Source organism: Pseudophryne corroboree, chromosome 1 (assembly GCF_028390025.1).
Source record: "Pseudophryne corroboree isolate aPseCor3 chromosome 1, aPseCor3.hap2, whole genome shotgun sequence".
NCBI classification, from domain to species: Eukaryota; Metazoa; Chordata; class Amphibia; order Anura; family Myobatrachidae; genus Pseudophryne; species Pseudophryne corroboree.
In genome coordinates this window covers 175635708-175663286 of record NC_086444.1, presented here as the reverse complement: position 1 = coordinate 175663286, position 27579 = coordinate 175635708, and the positions used below count along the sequence as shown (strand labels likewise).

Sequence of the window (27579 nt, the reverse complement as noted above, 5' to 3'; positions counted from 1 at the left end):
TAATACTCATTTCTTTTGCATAGGCTCTGTCAGATTAGTAAACTGGAGTTCTCATCTAATTAATTTTCAGGACTGTAATTAACCAATAAGCTACAGTGCTGGTGAAGTCTATTCTATTAAATCTACAAGTTATACAGGGACAGAAATACCTGTTCTATATGCACCGAGAGCTATTACTATGTTTGTACATGTAATAGTCACAAAAAAAAACTGCCAATTATTAATTGCAAATGACTATACCACAGCTTTAATATTAAAACAATATCGAGAGAATGATATCTCAGGTAAAATCATGTTTAAGCTCCTTTCTGGTGTGGTGGCATTCATGTTCATGCTTGGCTGTTTCTGTGGTGCCCTGCTAAAACAGTCTGCCAGTTGCCGTCACGTGAATAGATGCCATGCGCGCACGCGCAGCATTTATTCACATTAGAGGGAGAGCTTGGGGGGAAGCTCAACACCTCTGTAGGTGCTGGGCACGTGTCCATAAGTGAAGCCATGGCTGGGGCACACCGCCATTAGTGACATTGAGGGGGATGGACCGCCCCCTAATAGTGACACTGGCAGATCTGCAACCCCTTTTTGCGCTACTTGCCACGGAACTTCTGCACCCTGCCCTGCAGAGATAAAATAGGATTTTAAATTACCTAGGGTAAATCCTTTTCTCGTAGTCCGTAGGGAATACTGGGAATCCATTTAGTACCATGGATATAGACGGGTCCACTAGGAGCCTTGGGCACTTTAAGAATTTGATAGTGTGCACTGGCTCCTGGCTTTATGCCCTTCCTACCAGACTCAGTCTAGGAAACTGTGCCTGAGGAGACAGACATACTTTGAATGAAGGATAGATAAGGAAAGTGGTGAGATTATGAACCGGCACACAGAACAAGAGGAAAGCCATGCTAACCAAACTTGAAAACAGGAATAGCAACAGCTGAAGCAAACAACATTACTGAACCAAGTAGCAGTGCAGGAAGGACGAAGCTTCGGGCAGTCGCCCAGTATCCCCTATGGACTACGAGAAAAGGATTTACCAGTAGGTAATTAAATCCTATTTTTGCTTACGTCCTAGGGGATACTGGGAATCCATTTAGTACCATGGGGACGTATCAAAGCTCCCCAACCAGGTGGGAGAGTGATGAGGTTCCTGCAGATCTGATTAACTAAACTGAAGGTCCTCAGAGGCCAAAGTATTGAACTCGTAAAACTTAGCAAATGTGTTTGTACCAGACCAAGTAGCTGCTCGGCAGAGCTGTGAAGCTGAGACACCCCGGGCAGCCGCCCAAGAAGAACCCACCGACCTAGTAGAGTGGGACTGTACAGATTTTGGAACTGGCAAGCCTGCCGTGGAATAAGCATGCTGGATCCAGTGTGCAATGGCCTACTTTGAAGGACACCCAATTTTATTGGTATCATAGAGAACGAACAGCAAGTCGGATTTCCTGTGACGAGCTGTTCTCTTTACATAAACCTTCAATGCCCTCACAACATCCAAAAACTTTGAAGTAGCAGATGCGTCCGTAACAGCCGGAACCACAATAGGTTGGTTGATGTGAAACGCGGACACCACCTTAGGAAGGAATTACTGACGAGTTCTGAGTTCAGCTCTGTCCTCATGGAAAATTAAGTAGGGACTCTTGTGAGACAACGCCCCTAGCTCCGACACATCTCTTGCTGAAGCCAAAGCCAACAGTGTGACGGTCTTCCACGTAAGGTATTTTACGTCAACCTCCTGTAATGGTTCAAACCAGTCCGATTGAAAGAACTGCAGCACCAAATTGAGATCCCAAGGTGCCGTGGGAGGCACAAATAGAGGTTGGATGCGTAGAACACCTTACAAGAACGTCTTGACCTCAGGGAGAGAAGCCAATTGTTTCTGAAAGAAAATAGACAAGGCCGAAATCTGGACTTTTGTGGAGCCTAGACGGAGGCCCACATCCACTCCCGACTGCAGAAAAAGCAGGAGACGTCCCAGATGAAGTTCCACTGCAGAATATTGTCTGCTCTCACACCAAGAGACATACTTCTTCCATATACGGTGGTAATGTTTAGACGCTATTCCCTTCCTGGGTTGGATCATAGTCGGGATGACCTTGTCAGGAAGCCCTCTCCTGGCTAAAATCAGCCGTTCAACTTCCATGCAGTTAAACGTAGCCGCGGTAAGTCTTGATAGACGAACGGGCCCTGTTGCAGAAGATCCTCGCGAAGAGGTAGAGGCCGCGGATCTTCGATCATCATTTTGAGAAGATCCGCATACCAGGCCCTTCGCGGCCTGTCCGGAGCAATGAGGATTGCTTGAACCTTTTCCCTTTTTATTCTCTTTAGAATTCTTGGGATCAGAGGAAGTGGAGGAAACACGTACACCAGCTGGTAGACCCATGGAGTTGTCAGAGCTTCTACCGCTACTGCTTGTGGGTCTCTCGACCTGGAACAATACCGCTTGAGCTTCTTGTTGAGTTGAGAGGCTATCATGTCAATCTGTAGATATCCCCACCGATGTGTCAACCACTGGAATACCTCCAGGTGAAGGCCCCACTCCACCGGGTGCAGGTCGTGCCTGCTGAGGAAGTCTGCTTCCCAGTTGTCTTCTCCCGGAATGAAGACCGCCAACGCCGCCACGGCGTGTTTTTCCGCCTAGAAGAGAATTCTTGACATCTCTGACAATGCAGCTCTGCTTTTCGTTCCGCCCTGTTGGTTTATGTACATTATCGCCGTCACATTGTCCGACTGGACTTGAATGGCCTGATTCCGTAGAAGAGATGAGGCCTGCAGAAGGGCGTTGTAGATAGCCCTGAGTTCCAGGATGTTTATTGGAAGGACGACTTCCTGACTTGACCATCTTCCTTGAAACTGCATCCCCTTGGTGACTGCTCCCCAACCTCTGGGGATTGCATCTGTGGTTAGCAGAATTCATTATGAATCCCGATCCACCGACCCTCGATGAGGTGAGAAGTCTGTAGCCACCACAGAAGGGAAATCCTGGTTTTGCTGACAGACGGATCCTCTGGTGCATGTGAAGATGCGATCCGGACCATTTGTCCAATAGATCTAGCTGGAAGAGCCTCGCATGAAACCTTCCGTACTGAAGACCTTCATAAGAGGCCACCATTTTCCCTAGAAGGTGAATGCACAGATGCACCGAGATCCGGGTTGGCTTCAGGCCAGCCTGAACCATCGACTGGATTACCATAGCCTTCTCCAAGGAAAGGAACATTCTCTGAGACTCTGTGTCCAGTATCATTCACAGGAAAGGAAGCCTCGGCATCGGTTCCAGGTGAGATTTTGGTAAGTTCAGAATCCACCTGTGATCCAGGAGTAGTCTGGTTGTGAGGCCAATGCTGTCCAACAACCGCTCCCTGGACGGTGCCTTTATCAGAAGATCGTCCAGGTACGGAAATATATTCACTCCCTGTATGCGGAGTAGAAACATCATCTCTACCATCACTTTGGTGAATACCCTCGGTGCTGTGGAGACCAAATGGAAGGGCCTGGAACTGGTAGTGCCAGTCCTGCAGTGTAAACCGTAGATAAGCCTGATGATGCGGCCAGATCGGAATGTGAAGGTACGCATCTTTGATATCCAGAGACACTAGGAATTCCCCCTCCTCCAGACCTGAGATCACCCCACCTGCCAGTCTTCTAGGCATTGTGGTCCACCGTCATGCTGAAGGTTTTGAGGAAGCAGAGTTTGAGCTCTGTTCCTGAGAACCGGCAGTTGCTGGTTTGCGTGGTTTACCTCTAACGGCGGTAGAAGACCCTCTGGCCTTGCCCCTAAACTTGGCAGTCCGAAAGGACTGTAAATTGGCACCCGAGTAAGCCTTCCTGGCTGGGGGAGCTGCAGAAGGAAGATATGCGGACTTACTCGCAGTAGCTTTGGAGATCTATTTGTCTAGTTCATCTTCAAATAAGGCCTCCCCTGTGAAGGGTAGGCCTTCCATGCCCTTCCTAGAGTCCACGTCAGCAGTCCACTGGCGTAGCCATAAGCCCCTGCGTGCTGACTGCCATAGCAGTGGTGCGTGCATTAAGCAAGCCTCTTTCTTTTATGGCTTCCACCATAAAGTTCGCAGAGTCCTGTATATGGTTCAGGAGTAAAATAATCTCCCCTTCAGGCAAGGTATCTAACCACTCAATTAGGTTACCCGACCATTTGGCAATGGCTTTAGTAATCCACCCACATGCTATAGTGGGTATTTGGGCCACCCTAGCAGCTGTATACAAGGATTTGAGTGTGGTCTCAATTTTACGATCAGCTGTGTCTTTCAGGGAAGCTGCACCCGGGACAGGCAATACAATTTTTCATGACAGCCTGGATACTGATGCATCCACTATCGGTGGATTTTCCCATTTTTTCCTATACTCAGGAGGAAAAGGAAAAGATGATAGGAACCTTTTAGGGATTTGAAATTTCCTATCAGGATTAACCCACGGTTCTTCAAGCAGGGTATTTAGTTCCTTTGACACAGAAAAAGTGGCTGAGGATTTTTTTTTTTATATTAAAATAAGATTCCTCACTCTCCTCTGTCACCTGATCAGGGATATGCAGAACTTCTCTGATAGCCTCTATTCCCTGTGACAAAGTAGCCTCCCCCACCTCTGAATCCACCTCCCCCTCCTCCACATCTGACCCTTCATCATCAGTCAAACTGCAGAATATGGGCCAAAGTACGTTTTTGTGGACAAATGGCCGGGGACTGAGACGCTGGTTTGAGTACTGAGTCTCTTTTCATAAACTCAGTCATAGATTGTCTTAAATATTGCGTCTCTTTCTCATTGCGGGACAATTTAGTAGAAATATTGAAAATCATTCCCCTAATGGAGTCCAGCCATGCAGGCTCTGCCCCGCTAGCCTGGAAAGGTACACTACACTGAGTACACACTAGTGAACCCCCTGGAGAAGAGGAACACTGTGCCTTACATGAAACACACTCTTTGCCTGACATACTGTATCACTGACAGCACACACACACACACTCAAACAGGAAAAGGTTAAATGCACAATTAACCCACAAAGAGCCCTTCCAGGGATACACAGAGAAAGTATGGTGCCAGCACACAGCGCCCCTACCGCTAATGCCAAGCTTAGCTGGGTCGCAGACTAAGTTCCTAGATTAGGGACGTAAGAGAAAGTACAAATGTACCAGCTCCTAACTGTCAATTTTAAAACACAGCTTGCAATATGGCAATTCAGAGCCGATTGGCTGGCACTGTATCGCTAGTAAGTTTTTGTTTTATACAAAACTACTAGGGCAGTACAGATGGTGTAATGATTAGTATTACTGCCACACAGTACTGAGGACTTGGGTTTCATTCCCACCATGGCCCTAATGGTATGTAATATCCCACTATGTGAGTTATTTTGCTGACACTTTTCATCACGATACAGCACATATATACGGTATGACTTTCCCACGCCGCACGGGTGCGATAGCATTGCACGGCAGTGATGCTAGCGCACATGGCGAGCAAGTCCCTACCTGCGCGGTTCTCATTGCTGTGCTGGTAGGCTAGTTTTCACCACGACCCGTCAAGCAGCCGCCACGGCTCACCCCCCGCACGGTCCAGGCATGCCTGCGTTGCACGGACTGCGCCCCCAAAATAGCGGCCCAACACCACCGGCCCGCCCCCTCTCACCCAGCAAATGCCTCTGCCTGATTGATCGCTGCACTGAGATGCTGATCGTATCTCTGGCATGCACATGCGCATTGCGGCGTATGCGCAGTTCAGACCTGATCACCCACTGTGCGAAAACGCACAGCAGCAATCAGGTATGAATTAGCCCCAATATTGTCTTTGAATACAAAGAAAGGGAAAGTTTCACCTTTGCACTATAACCAGCAAAATGTACATATTTAGCATCAGACTCTGAGCTGGGAAAACCGGATAAAAGAGATTACAACCGCATACTCCAACATGAACTACTTAATGGATATAAACTAGTATATGGGGCCCCCATTAGTAGTATAATTCATATGTGACCATTTCTAATTTTATTAGAACTCTTTATTATTTTGTTAAGTTGTCAGATGTTGAAATGTATTCTTCTTTGAAGTCGTGCATGCTTTATTCATAGTAGAGAAAGCGAGCTTCATCGAAGCATTCCAGATAAATAAATCATAAAATTATTGTCTACATGTAACCTTACCTAAATTGCAGTGTATTGTGAGTTGCTGTTGAAACTTGGTCTCCTAGGTTTTTGTGATACTTACCTCAGTGGGTTTGTATCTCAGTGTGGAGTTTGTATCTCGCCGTACTTGCGTGGGCTTCCTCCGAGTACTCCGGTTTCCTCCCACAGTCCAAAAATATATTGGTCGGTTAACAGGCCCTCAACAAAAATTTTACCTTGGCGTGTAAGTGTGTGTATATAACCCTAGCGTGTAAGTGAGTGTACACAAGCAGACTAGATGGACCAAGTGGTTCTTATTTGCCGTTGCATTCTATGTTACTACTGACTAATCTATCTAGAAAATTCAAATTAAAAGAGAATTTCAATTCCACTATGAACAGTGTCACATATCACTAGAAGTATACCACTACAACTTTGATGTATTATTGTGGACAAGCAAAAATGACCTGCTTTGAAATTAAGAAAACTTACATCTTTTATAATGTATTCCAGAGTCGCATATGCAATTGCGATACCATCATGCGTACTGGTGCCCCTGCCCAATTCATCCAATATGACAAGAGACCGAGGGCTGGCCTGCTTTAATATCTCCACTGTCTCGGACAGCTCTTCCATGAAAGTGCTTCTCCCTTTATAAATATTATCTGCAGCTCCCATTCTGTAACATAGAAACAGCAAAACATTCTATAGATACCAAGTTCCAATTCAAACAGAGCATCATTATGAATATCTTACTGTACTGAGAAGCTGTCAAACCAATAAATCTACAAAATTATCTTCAACAACCAATATTAACAATAATTCTTTGCATGATTTGTGTGCCAGTCCAGAGCACCCATTATGTTACTCACCTCTACAGGTATGTCTCCCTCAGCCTATATGCAGCTGCAGAGTCCTTACATACTTCTGCAGTCTGCACTGTCACGTGCAGCTGTAAAGGGAGCCAACTGGGCAGTGATGTTGCCTGCCCGAGCTGCCAAGCAAATATACAGAGGTGTCCAGAGCTGTGAAGGGCGGGGTGGGGCAGACTGAAGTGTGGCGGGGTGGGGGATGGGGCACTGTTGCTGGGTCAGACTCTAGCAGGGAGTGGGCCACAATTGGATTGTGAGCTGTAGCATGGCTGCCACTGATTTAGATATTTATATGAATATGAAACCAAGTTTATGGAAATCACGCAGCTCATCAGATATTCTCCTTTATTTATATGGCGCCACAAACTACATAAACAAATTATCAGAACAACAGTGACTTACTGTACAAGACAATGCTGGACAAGTACATGCTTTATAAACATGAGTTAGGTGGCACTGAAGGGGGTATGGAGTAGATCAGCGGTTCTCAAACTTGATCCTCTGGATCCAACACGGTTCATGTTTTCCATGTCACCCGGCAGGTGCACTGTGTATGACCAACAGTCACATTTTATGGATCCACAGTTGACCTGGAAAACATAAACTGAGTGGGGTCCTGAGGACCGAGGTAGAGAACCTGTGGAGTAGATGATAGTGTAAGAGAAGGAAAAGCATATGAGGGAAGTGGGCCCTACACGTGGGATCTTACATGCTAAAGGGGAGGGACAGACAGAGGTGACACATATGGGGTAAACAGTGAGTATGTTAATGAGTTCCTTCAGTATCTCCAGGATAAAGGAAAAAAACACAATCCAGAGTGATTCTCTGAGTAAGTGTAAAAGCTGCACATTTACACAGTGATTCACTTTAAAAGCTGCATCCAACTGGCACATTTCTGTGCTCCTTGCACTTTTGTCAAAGGAATTGAAGGAAAAAAATTTAAGGAGCACAGAGAAACATCAGAATGAGGCTTTTAAGATGGCTCACTATCAGTGTGGCATTTTGTGTACCTACAGTGAAGTTTCATTCAGTATACTAGGGATCTCCTAAGTAATGATGATCAAGGGACACAACACACTAGGAATCTTCTTAAATTTGTCATCCTCTCCTTTGTAACGATTACCGTAACAATCTCTTTTAGCATCTTTCTTACTAAATAAGAACTATGCCAGGCTTATTTCTTTTTTTTTTTTTTTTAACAGTGGAAGTATAAGAGATTAAAGATACAGTAACATTAGAGCATACGTGAGGGCCTGCAAGAAGTACCGCATGGAAATATGGGGTAGATATCTTAACCTGGAGAAGGGATAAAGAAGTGATAATCCAGTAATAAGCGCAAGGTGATAACGCACCAGCCAATCAATACGGATTTAAAAAAATGACAGGAGCTGACTGGCTGGTGCGTTATCACCTTGCGCTTATCACTTTATCCCTTCTCCAGGATTAATACATCTGCCCTATTTCAGTCATCACCTTTCAACAATTTTCAAATGTCCTACCATGACCAATCTGGAATGCTCTGCCTATGTCATCTGCATCCAATTCAGTCTCCAAGCACAGTGCAGGACTTTTTCCACCTGTATAGTTTCATCAAACCTACTCCTTATGTGGGGATGATATTTTTTATTTGCTACAAATTTTCACCACATCTAGGTTTTTGGTAAAAAAAAATTACTTTCGGAACACACGGCGAGACAAAATGTATGCTAAAAACACAAATCCCCAATACAGAAAAACACGTAGAAAACAAATATTGAAAATATCTATAATCGCCCACTGTTTGCTTACCACTACATTTTTTTACATCCTTATCCAGATATATAGAAAATAATATTTGCATAGTCTAGTATTGTATACAGTATAAACAATTAAAACCAACACACATACTGAGATCGTTAAAGGAGGAGAGTAGCCTGCACTAAGATGAAAAAGGGATAGGGATAGTTCTTTATTCCCCCCAAAAATCTGTATAATTTTTTTTTTTAATTGCTAATCCCCCTTATATGAATATACTTAGAAACATTATTTCTTGTTCTTGCTGCCTCGTAACACCTTGAAAGAGAGTTTGGATTAACAAATTGGGGTGTGGTGTAGAAATTAGACAGTTAAAAGATAGACAATCATTAGGTCGATCCTATCCGGATGACAGTCAAAAGATCGACACAAATTTTTGTGTGTGTGTGTTCTTAAACTTTATTTCCCCCCCAAAATTTGTTGAAACGTGTCCCCATGCGGGCTTGCTCCACTCGCCACAAGGTTACAAAAGGTAATCGTTTGTGACATGGATAGTAAATGAGACAAAAGTTGTAAAAGCCTAGAACCCCCCCCCCCCCCCCCCAAAAAAAAGGGTCTATATTTTAACTATCTATACATTGGAACCCAATGAGTCGAAATGAGTCAATAGAACAGAGGGAGTATAACAGAGACTCACAGAGATAGTCTGGTTCCTAGCCAAAATGGCATGCTAATAGGCAGCTTACAGAGAAGGAGGCATCAATATACACATAGCAGGCAACCTGTGGCTCTCCAACTGTTGTGAAACTACAAGTCCCAAAATGCCTTACCAACTGATCTGTGGGAGGGTATACTGGGACTTGTTGTTTCACAACAGTTGGAGAGCCACAGGTTGGCTAGGCCTGTACAGGGGTGGTCTTCTGTTTGCCGGCGGTCGGGCTCCCGGCGCTCAGTATACCGGCGCCGGGAGCCCGACAGCCGGCATACCGACACTTATTTTCCCTCGTGGGGGTCCACGACCCCCATAGAGGGAGAATAAAATAGTGTGGCGCGCGTAGCGCGCCACCGTGCCCGTAGCGTGGCGAGCGCAGCGAGCCCGCAAGGGGCTCATTTGCACTCGCCAAGCTGTCGGTAAGCCGGCGGTCGGGCTCCCGGCGCCGGGATGCTGGTCGCCGGGAGCCCGACCACCGGCCAGCCGTAGTGAACCCCTGTACAGAGAGTAGTGGATGTGGGGATGTTACAGCTACTGTAGACCTGAATGGATTTGGTATATTTAAGCAGCACTAATATTAAGTGGCATGTTTTGCACTTTATAGTGATGCCACTTTAAGTATACCCCTTAGTGTGCTTTAGTTTCTCCTTTTATTTAATCTCCAACCAAAACAAATGTCTTTAGTTTTGGGTGAGAATCTCCAACCAAAACAAATGTCTTTAGTTTTGGGTGAGATATCCTTTAACAGAACTTTATCTACAGATGGAGCCACGCTAGTCGTGGCTCTGTCTGTGCCTAGGCGCGCCTAGGACTCAGGCGTCTCCGTCACCGGCTGTGAATATCCGCTAATGTCACACATTTGATTTTGCCAGCAAAAGCTTCTTCTTCGCATCGCAGACTCTGCTGATTTAAAGGATATGTGGCATGTGTATATTCTCTGTGCAACTGCATACGAAAGGCTGTTACAGTCTTTTCAAGGAAAACACTGTGACATAGCATTTCGTACACAGATACAGCCGCAGTCACATACAGAATATAGGCATGCAAAATATCATTTATTAACAATATTTTATTAAAGAACTGCACATGTAAATACAAAGTATGTCACAACATTTGTATGTATAAAAAATTAAAATAATCTGGATAACAAATACATTACTTCTACATTAAAACATTTTATCAAATATAGAAAACCTGTCAGAGAGCATATAATAGTGTATCTAATGTACAGAGAACATAGCAAAATCAACAGAGCCTGTTTGTGCGTCCTATTCGCATAGCGATGCGAATAAGACACTTTTTTGTGAAAAAATGCACAAAACACATGCCCGGTGTTAGTAAAAGCGCTCACGGCTAGGCGTGACTAGAAGGGCTGTTTAATGTGACTGCAGTAGAATGAAGGAGGACACATCTGTATACTACAGGTTGAGTATCCCATATCCAAATATTCCGAAATATGGAATATTCCGAAATACGGACTTTTTTGAGTGAGATAGTGAAACCTTAGTTTTTTAATGGCTCAATGTAAACAAACTTTGTTTAATACACAAAGTTATTAAAAATATTGTATTAACTGACTTCCCGGCTGTGTGTATAAGGTGTATATGAAACATAAATGAATTGTGTGAATGTAGACACACTTTGTTTAATGCACACAGTTATAAAAAATATTGGCTAAAATGACCTTCAGACTATGTGTATAAGGTGTATATGTAATATAAATGCATTCTGTGCTTAGATTTAGGTCCCATCGCCATGATATCTCATTATGGTATGCAATTATTCCAAAATACGGAAAAATCCCATATCCAAAATACCACTGGTCCCAAGCATTTTGGATAAGGGAGACTCAACCTGTATATGTATATTTTAATCACATCTCAATAGCATTTTGAGGAGGCAAAAAATCTTGGCTACAATGAAAACTAAGACCATTTACATACCTCTATTAAAACCCCTTATATACTTTCCACAATCATTAGAAAGGCCTCAGCTGTAAATATTTTGTCTCAAAAACATGTGGGATAAAGTGATAACTGTGAAATGAATCAGTAAGCCCATGTATCGGAGCCTTACGGGTAATTATGGCTGTACAATTTAGCATGGCTTCCCTCAGCTGCTATGAAATCACAGCGCCAAAGTCTGTCACCACAGCCGGTGTGAGTCTCAGAGGACCATGTTACTCACTACCAGAGAAGACTATTTATTTGCAGTGTCTGTAGACAAACTCCAAACTAAATTCACTGTAGTCTGGTTCAATGGATCAATAATGTAGAAAATTGCTGAAGCATACGCATTTAATTAGTTGGAAGTGACAATCCTTTTCTATAACTTCTAAATTACCAAGAAGAACATTTCCTTATAAACAGACAAAAGCACTATACTGAGGGAATAATTGCAGTAAACTGCAGACAGCGTGATGGGTGCCAGGAAACAGCACTGGAGTGAAGGAAAAGTGGAAGAGTGTTCTACACATCAGGCAGAATTACTGTTCAAACATATCACCTATTTGGTTGTCATAGTACTGATAAAATAGCGTAATCCCACATGTTTTACGGGTTACGCATGAACTGTAAACCTACTGTATATATTGGTTAATAATTCCAAGAAATTAACGCACTCAAATTTTTTGCACAGTATGTTTATATATTATTTTTAATATTATAAAAAAAATATATAAATATATAATTAAATATAATTTGGTGTAGTACTGAACTCTGGTGCAGAACTCTATGGATGATATTGTAGTTCATGATCTTCTTTATTTTTGCTTGTACCTTACAGGGGTGCTAGTAAATGGTGTTAATAATTGCAGTTTTGTTTACAAGCATAAAGCATGAGGCCATCAGTTAATCATCCTAAATATGAAGGATTGCACAAAGATTCATTTTAAATGTATTTGTAATCAATGTGCAAAGAAATCCCTTATGATGAAACTATCAAACATTGCTAAATCATTATGCTGGCTCTCCGCAATGACTCTCTTAACATTGCAGTCATTACTAATGCTACAATAGTAAAATTAAAACATAAAAACTGGATTAATTGACAAAGAGACATGGACGTTTTTATCATCACAGGAGCAGCATTGGCAGTGCTTGGGTGGTTAGGCTGCAGAATGAGTGGTGGTGTCAACAGGTACTCAATGCCGATGGTTAGGTGGACGCTGGGAGAGTTAGGCTGACGGGGGGGGGGGGGGGGGGGGGGAGTTAGGGGCAGATGCTCGTTGGTACTCTACGGCATTGGTGGTGCACGCTGTAGGAGACCGTCAGACAGTCACTGCCACTGGGAGATGGTACGAAGCCACTATCCTAGCAAGGACGGTTTGTTAAACCGTTGCTCTCAGAGAAATAATGGAGACACAGCTGTTGTTAGGGTAATGGCATTGTACGTGGTTTTCTCGCTCACCTTTATTTTTCTAATCTGCTGATTTATGGATTTTCATGGGGCCTTACACTGGGCTATTTTACCCAGGTGATTTTTATTTGGGGTGGGTTTGGGGCGCGGTGCCCCCTGTGCTGGCGTGGCTGGGCTGCTTTATGTCTTTCCTAATCACATTTAATATTTTTGTATTATTTTAATCACGCCTGTCACTTACATAGCACCTATGTGCTTCTTAATGAACCTTTACTAATTTCTTTATTTTCACCTGTGTGCTGGCCTGGGGTGGCCACCATGTGCTGGCATGATGGGGTCTAGCACCCCAGACCCATACCTAGTGTTATGACCTGAGACAGACACCTTGCCGTTCGGCCTGGGGGCTTAGCCCTATATCTGCAGATGTACCAACCAAGATCTCTGTATTATCTGATATTATCACTCAGTGTGCATTAGGGACACCAATATGTTTTTTTCTTACTCAGAATTAACTCTCCCTTTTAGCACGAGTAATCTGATTGAGAATCTTGCCAATAAATGTGTATTGGAATTATGGATCCTCCATGTCCCATGTTTCTCTTTTACAAAGCATCAAATTCAGCAACTAGGAGGATCCATCAGTTTTACCTACAAAATCTGTGTGAAGTTGTCTCCACAAACCTAACAAACTTGTAAGATGTTTTGGACAAGTCTTCTTTCCTATGGTATCATTATGTTTAGAGTTGCTGTTTCTGTCTATATATTATTCATATGGCAAGGACTGCAAGCACTGCAGCACCATATAAATAACTTTTACATACATTATAGCCATCTGTAAGCAATCTTCTAAAAGTAAAAAAAGGAGTCTACCAAAATATTTAAATCTTTGATAACAAGCGGTTTATTTATACCCAAAAAAAGCAAAAATAATATATGCAAATAGCCTGTTTCTCACTAAATGCATATCACGCAGTGAATGTCAATGATCATGTTTCACCACTTACAACTGCAAACCTATTGGATCAACTACTCAAGAGACAGTTTGGAACAAAAGTGCAAGTTCTTCGGTTACTATCTACAGTTTTGTTTGGCAGGATGTTCTAAGCCTATTTTTAAATGTAAGTCACTCTATAGAAAAACACGACAAAATAAATGACAATGAAAACACAATCTCCATGTATCTAAGATATAGTAATATGCATATAAATCACTACATTGCATAGTAAAATATGTCTAGTGAATACGGATGAGGTTTTCTAATCCGCATGAAAGAATCCAAAACCGTGTGTAATGGTACCTTCAATTCTTACTGCATTTTCAAATGCAAAGTTTTGTTATTTCAAAATAGTTTAACCAAAGTTACAGGGATAGGGGGGAGGCAGATGTATAATTATATATAAACTGCCTAAAAACCTGAAACCACCAGGCATAAGCTGGTGTGACAAGAATAAACCATCTAGAACAACTGTACACAGACACCGGCTTACAGACCTGTTCTATTTCTGCACCTGGAAAGGCTCAACAGAGATAGGAAGAATGATTTTTGAGGAAATAGAGAAAGCAGAAACATGATAAATTGATACAGATGGGCATTATACAGGAAGAAATTGGTTAATTGTAATATGAAGGGTTAGCAGCAGATTGTAGAATGTGTCCTAGTTGTTTAATCTTTGGAGGAAACAACCAAAGAGATCACATGATCTCCAAGGATGCAGTAAAAACTCCAAATATGACATTTAAAAATTTCAAAAAGGTATCACAAGTGAAACTGAATATTAGGGTAACTCAACAAGAATTTAATAAAAAGAAATGTTTGATTTACTGTTTGTTTTAAAATCACATCAATGAAACAAGCGGGCTGCCCAACACCACCATATCTGGGGTAACTGCTAAGTCCTGATCATTATTCCCGCATAAGATCAGCAGAACCAAGATGAGCAGTGGTTGGCGAGAGCAGTGTGTTGGGGCACATAATAGATTAGCTGATTGCCATACCAATTGTTTGGGACCGGGTTTTACTTGGTTGCAATATAGGTAAAATATGATCCTGAATTGTTACTTACCTGTTGTATGGTGTTCAGAAGGGATGGCATCATGATCTCGGCGATTGGGAAGCTGGCGGTCAGAATACAGACACGCCATCCTGATGCGCTGAATCCTGACACCTGCTAGGCAAGTATTGTAACCCCACCCCCTAAACCTCCGTATCCGCAGCATGACCCTAGCCCTCCATGCTTAATGCCAAACCCCCTCTCCACACCGCCTAACCCTGACCCTCCCCTAGTGCCTAACCCTGACACTCCTCTAGTGCCTAAACCTAACAACTCCCCCAGCCCTAACCCTCCCCGGCATATTTACGATCAGGTTGACGGCAGTCGGGTGTTTCTGATGTTGGCATTGTGATCGATGTCAGGATCCCAGCATCGGTCTACTTCAGTGTTGGGATTCAGACTACCGTCATCCCAAATACCAGTATAGTAACTGACAGGTCACCCCAATGTGTTGCTGCAAACAGAGCATACATCTGGCACACTTTGCTCCTGCCACCCAGGCAGTGGAAGCATGCAGGAGCAAGCTAAGCTGCAGTGAGTGAGTACAGTGCTTTATCTGCTGTATTGCAGGAACACCCATATGCAATCTTTTCTGACTAAATGTAAATGTAAGGTGGAAGTGTGGAACATTGTGTGAGAATGCCCATATTTTTAAAGCAGCAATAATTTGCAAGGCAAAAAAAAAAAAAAAGATTTTAAACCTACCGGTAAATATTTTTCTCGTAGTCCGTAGAGGATGCTGGGACTCCGTAAGGACCATGGGGATAGACGGGCTCCGCAGGAGACATGGGCACTTTAAGAAAGACTTTAGGCTCTGGGTGTGCACTGGCTCCTCCCTCTATGCCCCTCCTCCAGACCTCAGTTAGAGAAACTGTGCCCAGAGGAGACGGACAGTACAAGGCAAGGATTTTAGGTAATCCAAGGGCAAGATTCATACCAGCCACACCAATCACACCGTATAACTTGTGATATACTATCTACTTAACAGTATGAAAAACCAACATAGCATCGGTCCACCACCGATGAAACTATAACATAACCCTTATGTACGCAATAACTATATACAAGCCTTGCAGAAGTAGTCCGCACTTGGGACGGGCGCCCAGCATCCTCTACGGACTACGAGAAAAAGATTTACCGGTGGGTTAAAATCTTATTTTCTCTAACGTCCTAGAGGATGCTGGGACTCCGTAAGGACCATGGGGATTATACCAAAGCTCCCAAACGGGCAGGAGAGTGCGGATGACTCTGCAGCACCGATTGAGCAAACAGGAGGTCCTCCTCAGCCAGGGTATCAAACTTATAGAACTTTGCAAAGGTGTTTGACCCCGACCAAGTAGCAGCTCGCAACAGCTGTAGTGCCGTGACCCCTCGGGCAGCCGCCCAAGAAGAGCCCACCTTCCTAGTGGAATGGGCCTTAACCGATTTTGGTAACGGCAATCCTGCCGTAGAATGCGCCTGCTGAATCGTGTTACAGATCCAGCGAGCAATAGTCTGCTTGAAGCAGGGCCGCCAACCTTGTTGGCTGCATACAGGACAAACAGTGCCTCTGTTTTTCTGATCCGAGCCGTTCTGGCCACGTAAATCTTCAAAGCCCTGACCACATCAAGGGACTCGGAATCCTCCAAGTCACGTGTAGCCACAGGCACGACAATAGGTTGGTTCATATGAAAGGATGAGACCACTTTAGGTAGGAATTGAGGACGAGTCCGCAATTCCGCCCTATCCATATGAAAAACCAGATAGGGGCTTTTATGTGATAAAGCCGCTAATTCCGAAACTCGCCTAGCCGAAGCTAAGGCTAACATAACCACCTTCCAAGTGAGATATTTTAACTCCACCGTTTTGAGTGGTTCAAACCAGTGTGACTTAAGGAAACTTAACACCACGTTAAGGTCCCAAGGCGCCACCGGAGGTACAAAAGGAAGCTGAATATGCAGTACTCCCTTCACAAACGTCTGTACTTCAGGAAGAGAGGCCAATTCCTTCTGAAAGAAAATGAATAGGGCCGAAATCTGAACCTTAAATGGAGCCTAATTTTAGGCCCAAATTCACTCCAGTTTGTAGGAAGTGAAGGAGACGGCCCAGCTGGAATTCTTCCGTAGGAGCATTCCTGGCCTCACACCAATAAACATATTTTCGCTATATTCGGTGATAATGTTTTGATGTCACGTCCTTCCTAGCCTTTATTAGTGTAGGAATGACCTCATCCGGAATACCTTTTTTCGCTAGGATCCGGCGTTCAACCGTCAAACGCAGCCGCGGTAAGTCCTGGAACAGACAGGGCCCCTGTTGCAGCAGGTCCTGTCTTAGAGGAAGAGGCCACGGATCTTCTGTGAGCAACTCCTGCAGCTCCGGATACCAGGTCCTTCGTGGCCAATCTGGAACAATGAGGATTGTTCTCACTCCTCTTTGTCTTATTATTCTCAACACCTTGGGTATGAGAGGAAGAGGAGGAAATACATAGACCGACCGGTACACCCACGGTGTCACCAGGGTGTCCACAGCTACCGCCTGTGGATCTCTTGACCTGGCGCAATACCTTTTTAGCTTTTTGTTGAGACGGGAAGCCATCATGTCTATTTGGGGCAGTCCCCACCGACTTGCGATCTGCTCGAAGACTTCCTGATGAAGCCCCCACTCTCCCGGATGCAGATCGTGTCTGCTGAGGAAGTCTGCTTCCCAACTGTCCACTCCCGGAATGAACACTGCTGACAGTGCGCTGACATGATTCTCCGCCCAGCAAAGAATCCTGGTGGCTTCCGCCATTGCCACCCTGCTCCTTGTGCCGCCTTGGCGGTTTACATGAGCCACTGCGGTGACATTGTCTGACTGAATCAGAACTGGTTTGTCGCGACGTAATGCCTCCGCTTGACGTAGGGCGTTGCATATGGCCCTCAACTCCAGGACGCTGATGTGGAGACAATTCTCTAGACTTGACCAAAGACCTTGGAAATTTCTTTCCTGTGTGACTGCTCCCCAACCTCGGAGGCTTGCGTCCGTGGTCACCAGGATCCAGTCCTGAATGCCGAACCAGCGGCCATCTAGGAGGTGAGCACTCTGCAGCCACCACAGGAGAGATACCCTGGCTCTGGGGGACAGGGTGATCCGCCGATGCATATGTAGATGTGACCCGGACCACTTGTCCAGCAGGTCCCATTGGAAGGTTCTCGCATGGAACCTGCCGAAGGGAATGGCTTCGTATGATGCCACCATTTTCCCCAGGACTCGAGTGCAGTGATGCACTGACACCTGTTTTGGCTTCAATAAGTTCCTGACCAGAGTCATGAGTTCCTGAGCTTTTTCCGTCGGAAGAAAAACCCTTTTCTGGTCTGTGTCCAGAATCAAGCCCAAGAAGGTCAGACGCGTCGTAGGAACCAGCTGCGACTTTGGGATATTGAGAATCCAGCCGTGTTGCTGTAACACCTTCAATGAAAGTGACACGCTGTCCAGTAACTTCTCCCGAGATCTCGCTTTTATGAGGAGCTCGTCCAAGTATGGGATAATTGTGACACCTCGCTTGTGCAGGAGCACCATCATTTCCGCCAGTACCTTGGTGAAAATCCTCGGGCCGTGGAAAGCCCAAACGGCAACGTCTGAAATTGGTAATGACAATCCTGTACAGCAAATCTCAGGAACGCCTGATGAGGTGGAAATATTGGGACATGAAGGTACGCATCCTTTATGTCTAGGGAAACCATAAAATCCCCCCCTTCCAGGCTGGCGATGACCGCTCTGAGCGACTCCATCTTGAACTTTTTCAAGTATAGGTTCAGGGATTTTAAATTCAAAATGGGTCTGACCGAACCGTCCGGATTCGGGACCACAAACAGGGTTGAGTAATATCCCCTCCCCTGTTGCAGTAGGGGAACCTTGACCACCACCTGTTGAAGATACAATTTTTGAATTGCATTTAACACTAACTCCCTCTCTGAGGGAGAAGCTGGCAGAGCCGATTTGAAAAACCGGCGAGGGGGGACCTCTTCGAATTCCAGCTTGTATCCCTGAGAAACAATTTCTATTGCCCAGGGATCCACCCGTGAGAGAACCCAGATGTGGCTGAAGAGTCGAAGACGTGCCCCCACTGGAGCGGACTCCCTCAGGGGAGCCCCAGCGTCATGCAGTGGATTTTGCAGAGGCCGGGGAGGACTTCTGTTCCTGGGAACTAGCTGTATGCAGCTTTTTTCCTCTGCCCTTACCTCTGGCAAGAAAGGACGATCCACGTACTTTTTTGCTTTTATTTGAACGAAAGGACTGCATTTGATAATGAGGCGCTTTCTTAGGCTGTGAGGGAACATAAGGCAAGGAATTAGATTTACCTGCCGTAGCTGTGGAGACGAGGTCCGAGAGGCCTTCTCCAAATAACTCCTCACCTCTGTAAGGCAAAAACTCCATATGCCTCTTCGAGTCGGCATCCCCCGTCCACTGTCGGGTCCATAAGACTCGCCTAGCGGAAACAGACATAGCGTTTATTCTGGAACTTAGTAAACAAACATCTCTTTGAGCATCCCTCATATATAATACAGCATCTTTTATATGCCCTAGGGTCATTAAAATGGTATCCTTATCTAGGGTCTCAATCTCCGCTGATAAGGAATCAGTCCATGCAGCCACAGCACTACAAATCCAGGCCGACACCATTGCCGGTCTAAGCATTGTACCAGAATGTGTGTAAATGGACTTCATGGTAACCTCCTGTTTGTGATCAGCAGCATCCTTGAGGGTAGCCGTATCTTGGGATGGCAGCGCTATCTTTTTTGATAAGCGTGTCAATGCCTTGTCCACCTTAGGAGAGGATTCCCATCGTATCCTATCCTTTTGCGGGAAAGGATACGCCATAAGAATCATTTTGGGAACCTGCAGTCTCTTGTCTGGGGTTTCCCAAGCCTTTTCGCATAATCCGTTCAGCTCATACGAGGATGGAAAGGTGACCTCAGGCTTTTTCTCTTTATAGATGTGTACCCTCGTGTCAGGGACAGGGGGTTCCTCTGTGATATGCAAAACCTCTTTTATTGCAATAATCATATATCGAATACCCTTAGCCACTTTTGGCTGTAATTTTGCATCATCGTAGTCGACACTGGAGTCTGAATCCGTGTCGGTATCTGTGTCAACTATTTGGGATAGTGTGCGCTTCTGAGACCCCGAAGGACTCGGCGACATTGGGACAGGCATGGTTTGACTTCCTGACTGTTCCCTAGCCTCAGCTTTGTCTAATCTTTTGTGCAATAAATTCACATTAGCACTTAAGACATTCCACATATCCATCCAGTCAGGTGTCGGCGCTGCCGACGGAGACCTTGCATTCATACACTCCCCCTCCTCCTTGGGTGAGCCTTCAACCTCATACATGTCGACACACGCGTACCGACACACCCCACACATATAGGGAAGCTCTTTTCTGAAGACAGGTTCCCCACCAGGCCCTTTGGAGAGACAGAGAGAGAGTACGGCGACGGGCTTCGGTCCCGCTCAAATTTGTGTAAAAATGGCGGGGGCTCTTTTATATACATGTACAGTGCCCAGCTGTACATGTATATATCTTTTTGCCATGTTTTGAGATGTTATTATTGCTGCCCAGAGCGGCCCCCCTGCGCCCTGCACCCATACAGTGACCGGAGTGTGTGAGGTGTGTGGAGCAATGACGCACAGCTGCGGTGCTGTGCGTTACCTCAGTAAAGCCGCTGAAGGCTATATGACCCAGGAAAAAACACAGAATGTTTTACCCAGTAGCGCTGTTATAACTTTCTACACGCCAATTATGTGCCCCCCCTCTTGAAAAACCCACGGTCACCGTCAGTAAGCAGGGGAGAGTCCGGGGAGCTTCCTCTCGGCGCTGTGCTGTGGAGAAAATGGCGCTGGTGAGTGCTGAGGAAGAAGCCCCGCCCCCTCGGCGGCGGGCTTCTGTCCCGCTCAAAATCTATCAAAACATGGCGGGAGCTCTTTATACACATGTACAGGGCCCAGCTGTACATGTATATATATGCTTTTGCCATAGGAGAGGTTTATACTGCTGCCCAGGGCGCCCCCCCTGCGCCCTGCACCCTTACAGTGACCGGAGTGTGTGAGGTGAACGGGAGCAATGGCGCACAGCTTCACCGCTGTGCGTTACCTCTATGAAGATCAGACGTCTTCTGCCGCCTCTGAAGTCTTCTTTCTTCTCATACTCACCCGCTTCTATCTTCTGGCTCTGCGAGGAGGACGGCGGCGCGGCTCTGGGACGGACGGCGAGGATGAAACCTGCGTACCAATCCCTCTGGAGCTAATGGTGTCCAGTAGCCTAAGAAACAGGACCTTGAAACTCAGACAAGTAGGGCTGTTTCTCTCTCCTCAGTCCCTCGATGCAGGGAGTCTGTTGCCAGCAGGCTCCCTGAAAATAAAAAACCTAACCAAAATACTTTATTACAGGAAACTCAGGAGAGCTCCCTGCAGTGCACCCATCTCCTCTGGGCACAGTGTCAAACTGAGGTCTGGAGGAGGGGCATAGAGGGAGGAGCCAGTGCACACCCAGAGCCTAAAGTCTTTCTTAAAGTGCCCATGTCTCCTGTGGAGCCTGTCTATCCCCATGGTCCTTACGGAGTCCCAGCATCCTCTAGGACGTTAGAGAAAAAAAGATTGCCGCTTTAAATTATACGTCCACGCACCTTCAGCTTCTCGCACGCTAGTACATTGAGTCCCTGGATCTGGAATTATGGATTAACTTGTTTTACGTGGAATAGACATTTTTAGACTCTCAGTACTTAATCATTGTACTTACTGTATAAAATTTTGAGAACTAATGATTTTAACACATCATAGGGGAATAGTGTCACTTATAGTTTCTGCCACACATCCTACAATTCAAAGGCCTGCCAAAGCTAGTAGCTTTCTAATATGGCCTTAAAAATGAATAAAAACATGTAGTATAAATAGTTGTTTGATTGACCACCAGCTTACCATACTGCTTTCAGCTACAAGAAAACAAAAACATGACCTTTACAATCGCCTTTGTGAGAGAAGAAAATAATTAGCACAAAGTTCCAGCATGCAGGTTTTCTGCCTGTTGTATAAATTCCAATTAAATCTATCCTTCAAAATCGTACAGGATAAAAACTATCATTTTATCTGTAACTCTCATTTACAGCACATTCTAGAAAAGACAATTGAACACATTCTGTTCTTTAAAAGTATCACCTATTTATATAATTAAAAGGCAGTATAAAAGTAGCTGTTAATAATGTATAAGCAAGATAGTAAACAAGTAATCACCATTAGATAAGATGGAAATGCTGGGACTTGTGAACTGACAATATTGTACATACAGTAGTTCTAATCGCTAGTTCTCCATAAGCCAGATGATAAAAATACAGGGGATGTAAGCAAACAACTAATGAAAGAGTGTTAAATAATTCAATTGGGAAGATTTAAATATTTATAAAATAATCTATGCAATTTTATATTGCGCGTACTCAAACTGCCCAAAATAAACATGATGAATATAAAAGGGGATATGTACTAGCGTTGGAGAGAGATAAAGCGGAGACAGATCAAGTACCAACCAACCAGCTCCTGTCAGTTTTTGAACACAGCCTGTAACATGGCAGTTAGAAAATGATTGGCTGGTACTTCATCACTGTCCACAGCTTAGTACATCTGCTACAAAATATAAACAGGAGAATAAAATATAGTGCAACCACGTCTACTCTAATACAATGCACAGTAATAGACTTTGCAGTAGAAGATTAAATTTATTTTTTATATTGTTCTATTTTTATAGTACACACACCAAACACATTTAGCTTACTATACAACTTAGTTATAAAAAAAAAAAAAAAGAAGAAAAAAAGCTATGTATAGAAAAATTACTATTTATATTTAGGCATCTACATATTTTTAGGGGATCTTCTCACAACTATATTAGTAAAGTGAATACAAAACACTGTGGAATGGAAATACAGTTTCTCTGTACATAAGGGGTAATTCCAAGTTGATCGCAGCAGGATTTTTGTTAGCAGTTGGGCAAAACCATGTGCACTGCAGGGGAGGCAGATATAACATGTGCAGAGAGAGTTAGATTTGGGTGGGTTATTTTGTTTCTGTGCAGGGTAAATACTGGCTGCTTTATTTTTACACTGCAATTTAGATTGCAGATTGAACACAACACACCCAAATCTAACTCTTTCTGCACGTTATATCTGCCTCCCCTGCAGTGCACATGGGGGGTCATTCCGAGTTGTTCGCTCGTTGCCGATTTTCGCTATACTGCGATTAGTCGCTTACTGCGCATGCCCAAGGTTCGCAGAGCGCATGCGCTTAGTTATTTTACACAAATGTTAGGTATTTTACTCACGGCATAACAAAGCTTTTTCATCGCTGTGCTGATCGTAGTGTGATTGACAGGAAGTGGGTGTTTCTGGGCGGAAACTGGCCGTTTTATGGGAGTGTGTGGAAAAACGCAGGCGTTCGAGTTGCTGAACGCAGGAGTGGCTGGAGAAACGGGGGAGTAGCTGGGCAAACGCTGGGTGTATTTGTGCCGTCAAACCAGGAACGAAAAGGACTGAGCTGGTCGCAATGGCTGAGTAAGTCTGGAGCTACTCAGAAACTGCTAAGAAATTTCTATTCGCAATTCTACTAATCTTTCGTTCGCAATTCTGCTAAGCTAAGACACACTCCCAGAGGGCGGCGGCTTAGCGTGTGCAATGCTGCTAAAAGCAGCTAGCGAGCGAACAACTCGGAATCACCCCCATGGTTTTACCCAATTGCTAACAAAAATCTTGCTGCGATCAACTTGGAATTACCCCCATAATCAGCCTTTTCCCTCACAAATAATCTTCCATAGATATATGAAATAATCACAGCTCACTTTAATATTCTAAAACGAAAGAAAAATGAGGGATAGCCTTATTTGTTATTAAAAATACAATGTGAAGAAAAGGATTGTCTCTTTGTTGGCGCACTATAGAGTAGAAGTAAATGAATTTAAAATATAACTTTTAATATTGGTCAATTAAAATTCTTTTTGATGTAAAATATATGACAAAAAATTCACATTAAATAAAGATACTGATGATAATTAAAAATGGATTAACTTTGTGTTACTGATCAATGTATTTTATACCTGTCCCACATTAATGTGTAAATGTCTACAGATATAGGACAAGGGACCAAATTAGTTATAGCTTAGGAAATTGTATAAAGATAGAACCTCATACTAGCTGACTGATATCGTGATATACCTCCCCAAAACCTGGTTTATGTAATCTCAAGTAATATACATGGGGCAATGTATCTGTGAAACAAAATAGGGGCATAAATCTATAGGCAACCACTCATCTGAATTTGGTCCCAACAAGTGCTTACACACACATATAAGTAATTAAAATACATTGATCAATAACACACAGTGAATCCATTTTTAATTATCGGTACCTTTATTTAATGTGAATTTTTTGTCTTATATTTTTCAAATAAAAAATAATTTTAATTGACCAATATTAAAAGTTATATTTTAAATTAATTTACTTCTACTCTATAGTGCGCCAACAGAGACAATACTTTTCTGCACATTGTTATCTTCTACCTTTATTGTCTATGGCGGCACTCCCTGAGCAAAATTTTAAATGAACCTATAGTATATACTAGTGATGAGCGGGTTCGGTTCGTCGGAATCCGAACCCCCCCGAACTTCACCCTTTTTACACGGTTCCGAGGCAGATTCGAATCTTCCCGCCTTGCTCGGTTAACCCGAGCGCGCCCGAACGTCATCATCCCGCTGTCGGATTCTCGCGAGATTCGGATTCTATATAAAGCCGCGCGTCGCCGCCATTTTTCACTCGTGCATTGGAAATGATAGTGAGAGGACGTGGCTGGCGTCCTCTCACTTTGTTTCAGGGGGCTGCAGTGCAAATATCTTTATTCTGGGGACCAGCAGTATTATAGGAAGAGTACAGTGCAGAGTTTTGCTGACCAGTGACCACCAGTATACGTTGTCTGCCTGAAAAACGCTCCATATCTGTGCTCAGTGTGCTGCATATATCTGTGCTCACACTGCTTTATTGTGGGGACTGGGGACCAGCAGTATTATATAGGAGGAGTACAGTGCAGAGTTTTGCTGACCAGTGACCACCAGTATACGTTGTTTGCCTGAAAAACGCTCCATATCTGTGCTCAGTGTGCTGCATATATCTGTGCTCACACTGCTTTATTGTGGGGACTGGGGACCAGCAGTATTATATAGGAGGAGTACAGTGCAGAGTTTTGCTGACCAGTGACCACCAGTATACGTTGTTTGCCTGAAAAACGCTCCATATCTGTGCTCAGTGTGCTGCATATATCTGTGCTCACACTGCTTTATTGTGGGGACTGGGGACCAGCAGTATTATATAGGAGGAGTACAGTGCAGAGTTTTGCTGACCAGTGACCACCAGTATTATACGTGGTCTGCCTGAAAAACGCTCCATATCTGTGCTCAGTGTGCTGCATATATCTGTGCTCACACTGCTTTATTGTGGGGACTGGAGACCAGCAGTATTATATAGGAGTACAGTGCAGAGTTTTGCTGACCAGTGACCACCAGTATTATACGTTGTCTGCCTGAAAAACGCTCCATATCTGTGCTCAGTGTGCTGCATATATCTGTGCTCACACTGCTTTATTGTGGGGACTGGGGACCAGCAGTATTATATAGGAGGAGTACAGTGCAGAGTTTTGCTGACCAGTGACCACCAGTATTATACGTTGTCTGCCTGAAAAACGCTCCATATCTGTGCTCAGTGTGCTGCATATATCTATGCTCACACTGCTTTATTGTGGGGGCTGGGGACCAGCAGTATTATATAGGAGGAGTACAGTGCAGAGTTTTCCTGACCAGTGACCACCAGTATTATACGTTGTCTGCCTGAAAAACGCTCCATATCTGTGCTCACACTGCTTTATTGTGGGGACTGGGGACCAGCTGTATTATATAGGAGGAGTACAGTGCAGAGTTTTCCTGACCAGTGACCACCAGTATTATACGTTGTCTGCCTGAAAAACGCTCCATATCTGTGCTCAGTGTGCTGCATATATCTGTGCTCACACTGCTTTATTGTTGGGACTGGGGACCAGCAGTATTATATACTGTAGGAGGAGTACAGTGCAGAGTTTTGCTGACCAGTGACCACCAGTATTATACGTTGATCTATTACTGGCATATAATTCCACACATTAAAAAATGGAGAACAAAAATGTGGAGGGTAAAATAGGGAAAGATCAAGATCCACTTCCACCTCGTGCTGAAGCTGCTGCCACTAGTCATGGCCGAGACGATGAAATGCCATCGTCGTCGTCTGCCAAGGCCGATGCACAATGTCATAGTAGAGAGCATGTAAAATCCCAAAAAATAAAGCTCAGTAAAATGACCCAAAAATCTAAATCAAAATCGTCTGAGGAGAAGCGTAAATTTGCCAATGTGCCATTTACGACACGGAGTGGCAAGGAACGGCTGAGGCCCTGGCCTATGTTCAAGGCTAGTGGTTCAGCTTCACCTGAGGATGGAAGCACTCATCCTCCCTGCTAGAAAACTGAAAAGAGTTAAGATGGCAAAAGCACAGCAAAGAACTGTGCGTTCTTCTAAATCACAAATCCCCAAGGAGAGTCCAATTGTGTCGGTTGCGATGCCTGACCTTCCCAACACTGGACGGGAAGAGGTTGCGCCTTCCACCATTTGCACGCCCCCTGCAAGTGCTGGAAGGAGCACCCGCAGTCCAGTTCCTGATAGTCAAATTGAAGATGTCACTGTTGAAGTACACCAGGATGAGGATATGGGTGTTGCTGGCGCTGGGGAGGAAATTGACAAGGAGGATTCTGATGGTGAGGTGGTTTGTTTAAGTCAGGCACCCGGGGAGACACCTGTTGTCCATGGGACGTATATGGCCATTGACATGCCTGGTCAAAATACAAAAAAAATCTCCTCTTCGGTGTGGAATTATTTCAACAGAAATGCGGAACAACTGGTGTCAAGCCCTGTGTTGCCTTTGTCAAGCTGTAATAAGTAGGGGTAAGGACGTTAACCACCTAGGAACATCCTCCCTTATACGTCACCTGGACCGCATTCATCAGAAGTCAGTGACAAGTTCAAAAACTTTGGATGACAGCGGAAGCAGTCCACTGACCACTAAATCCCTTCCTCTTGTAACCAAGCTCCTGCAAACCACACCACCAACTCCCTCAGTGTCCATTTCCTCCTTACCCAGGAAAGCCAATAGTCCTGCAGGCCATGTCACTGTCAAGTCTGACGAGTCCTCTCCTGCCTGGGATTACTCCGATGCATCCTTGAGTGTAACGCCTACTGCTGCTGGCGCTGCTGTTGTTGCTGCTGGGAGTCGATCATCATCCCAGAGGGGAAGTTGGAAGACCACTTGTACTACTTTCAGTAAGCAATTGACTGTCCAACAGTCCTTTGCGAGGAAGATGAAATATCACAGCAGTCATCCTGCTGCAAAGCGGATAACTCAGGCCTTGGCAGCCTGGGTGGTGAGAAACGTGTTTCCGGTATCCATCGTTAATTCACAGGCAACTAGAGACTTGATTGAGGTACTGTGCCCCCGGTACCAAATACCATCTAGGTTCCATTTCTCTAGGCAGGCGATACAGAAAATGTACACAGACGTCAGAAAAAGAGTCACCAGTGTCCTAAAAAATGCAGTTGTACCCAATGTCCACTTAACCACGGACATGTGGACAAGTGGAGCAGGGCAGACTCAGGATTATATGACTGTGACAGCCCACTGGGTA

General features: G+C 44.5%; 1 protein-coding gene across 3 annotated transcripts in view; it reads right to left on the bottom strand.

The window, feature by feature from the left end:
* Positions 1 to 27579, bottom strand: part of MSH3 (mutS homolog 3) — a 534775-nt gene that overhangs the window by 18779 nt on the left and 488417 nt on the right. For all 3 annotated transcript variants that reach the window (XM_063963915.1, XM_063963914.1, XM_063963916.1), the window contains one exon: positions 6593 to 6779. In XM_063963915.1, coding sequence (XP_063819985.1) covers positions 6593 to 6779 — 187 coding nt within the window. The remainder of the gene's footprint in view (positions 1 to 6592; positions 6780 to 27579) is intronic.